This window comes from Schistosoma mansoni, chromosome W, assembly GCF_000237925.1.
Source record: "Schistosoma mansoni strain Puerto Rico chromosome W, complete genome".
In the NCBI taxonomy this organism is placed as follows: Eukaryota; Metazoa; Platyhelminthes; class Trematoda; order Strigeidida; family Schistosomatidae; genus Schistosoma; species Schistosoma mansoni.
The window spans coordinates 21502170-21503333 of NC_031502.1; the positions used below are offsets into that span (position 1 = coordinate 21502170).

The 1164-nt window shown below is 47.9% G+C and overlaps 1 protein-coding gene across 1 annotated transcript; it reads left to right on the forward strand.

Moving 5' to 3' along the window:
• On the forward strand, positions 1-1164 carry Smp_124150 (hypothetical protein). Its single transcript, XM_018788958.1, has one exon. It carries the CDS (start codon positions 587-589, stop codon positions 950-952), a length of 366 nt encoding a protein of 121 aa, XP_018654449.1. The 5' UTR covers positions 1-586; the 3' UTR covers positions 953-1164.

Genomic DNA, 1164 nt, shown 5'->3' on the forward strand with positions numbered 1-1164 from the left:
ATCGAAACAGTCAGCATTGATCGTCTCAAGCCAGCACACGTCGATGACAGTGCTATACCTGATAAGCCGAGACCCAATGTTAGACCCATCAGAGCTTCTAGCGGGATCTCTACATCTACTTCGGATCCCACGCTAGATGCACCTGAGACCTCATTCTCACGTCCCAGTCAACAGCACGTGTCATCTGCCCCGTCTACGGACGAGACTTCCGTCTCACGTCCAGACCTGCAGACCACACCGCCCTTGACTGCGGATGAGATTGCAGGCTCACGAGGTTCGAACGAGACTACCGTCTCACGTTCTGGTCGCCGAGTACGCTTACCCGTACGCTTTCTCGACTAACCTCATAACCAACTACGGATACAGTATAGGAATCTGCCCCTATACTACAAGAAAGCTACACTTTTCTCTTTTTCTATCATTTTTTTTTGTTTACCCCGAGCCTACGCCTCCGACCATCGCTGTTACGGTATCGTCGACTTCAGTCAACTTTCGCGAAAGCTGGCCTGATCACCCACGCTCTAGTCAACGCACTCAGTCGATCTCTCTGGCTCCAAATACGTATGATATTCATTTGGTCCCGAACATGGTTATCCTGGTCGCATCTGGTTCCTTGGCTCAATCTGGTTTCGTCCTACGTCTGCAGCGTTTCTGGTCCGGACCTCTACGAACGCAACCTTCAGATTCTGGATACAAACCACTCTGGTGTAGCATGCTAATCCAAGCAATCAATACAGCACGTTCCTTCTGGTACCGTTCTACGTCAAAGACTTTTGGTGGCAACTCGAGGATCAACGATCACTCCCTGTTCTGCCAACGTTTTCGTCCTACAATTGCACGTTTCGCGATCAGTCCCACGAATGAAACCGCTACGTATCGAAAGTGTAAATCCTTTCTAGCGGGGGGCTCCTGTAGTGACCGGCCAGTCTCGATAAGAACACGATTGGAATAATAGAAACAATTATTATTATTGTAACCAATTGTACCAGAGATTGTTTTACTGTATTTGTTTAACTGTATCCGTTTCACTTCTTGTTCCATATACCGCCTGGTTTGGTTCGAGCTTGCTCACGCACTGCTTGTTCGCTTGTACTCTTTGGCACGTCTCGGTATTATTTCGATACCACGAGATCTCCAATAAATATACTTGATCTGGACTAATAA

Coding starts and splice junctions, on each gene's coding strand:
- Smp_124150 (XM_018788958.1), top strand. CDS start 587: ATGGTTATCCTGGTCGCATCTGGTTCCTTGGCTCAATCTGGTTTCGTC.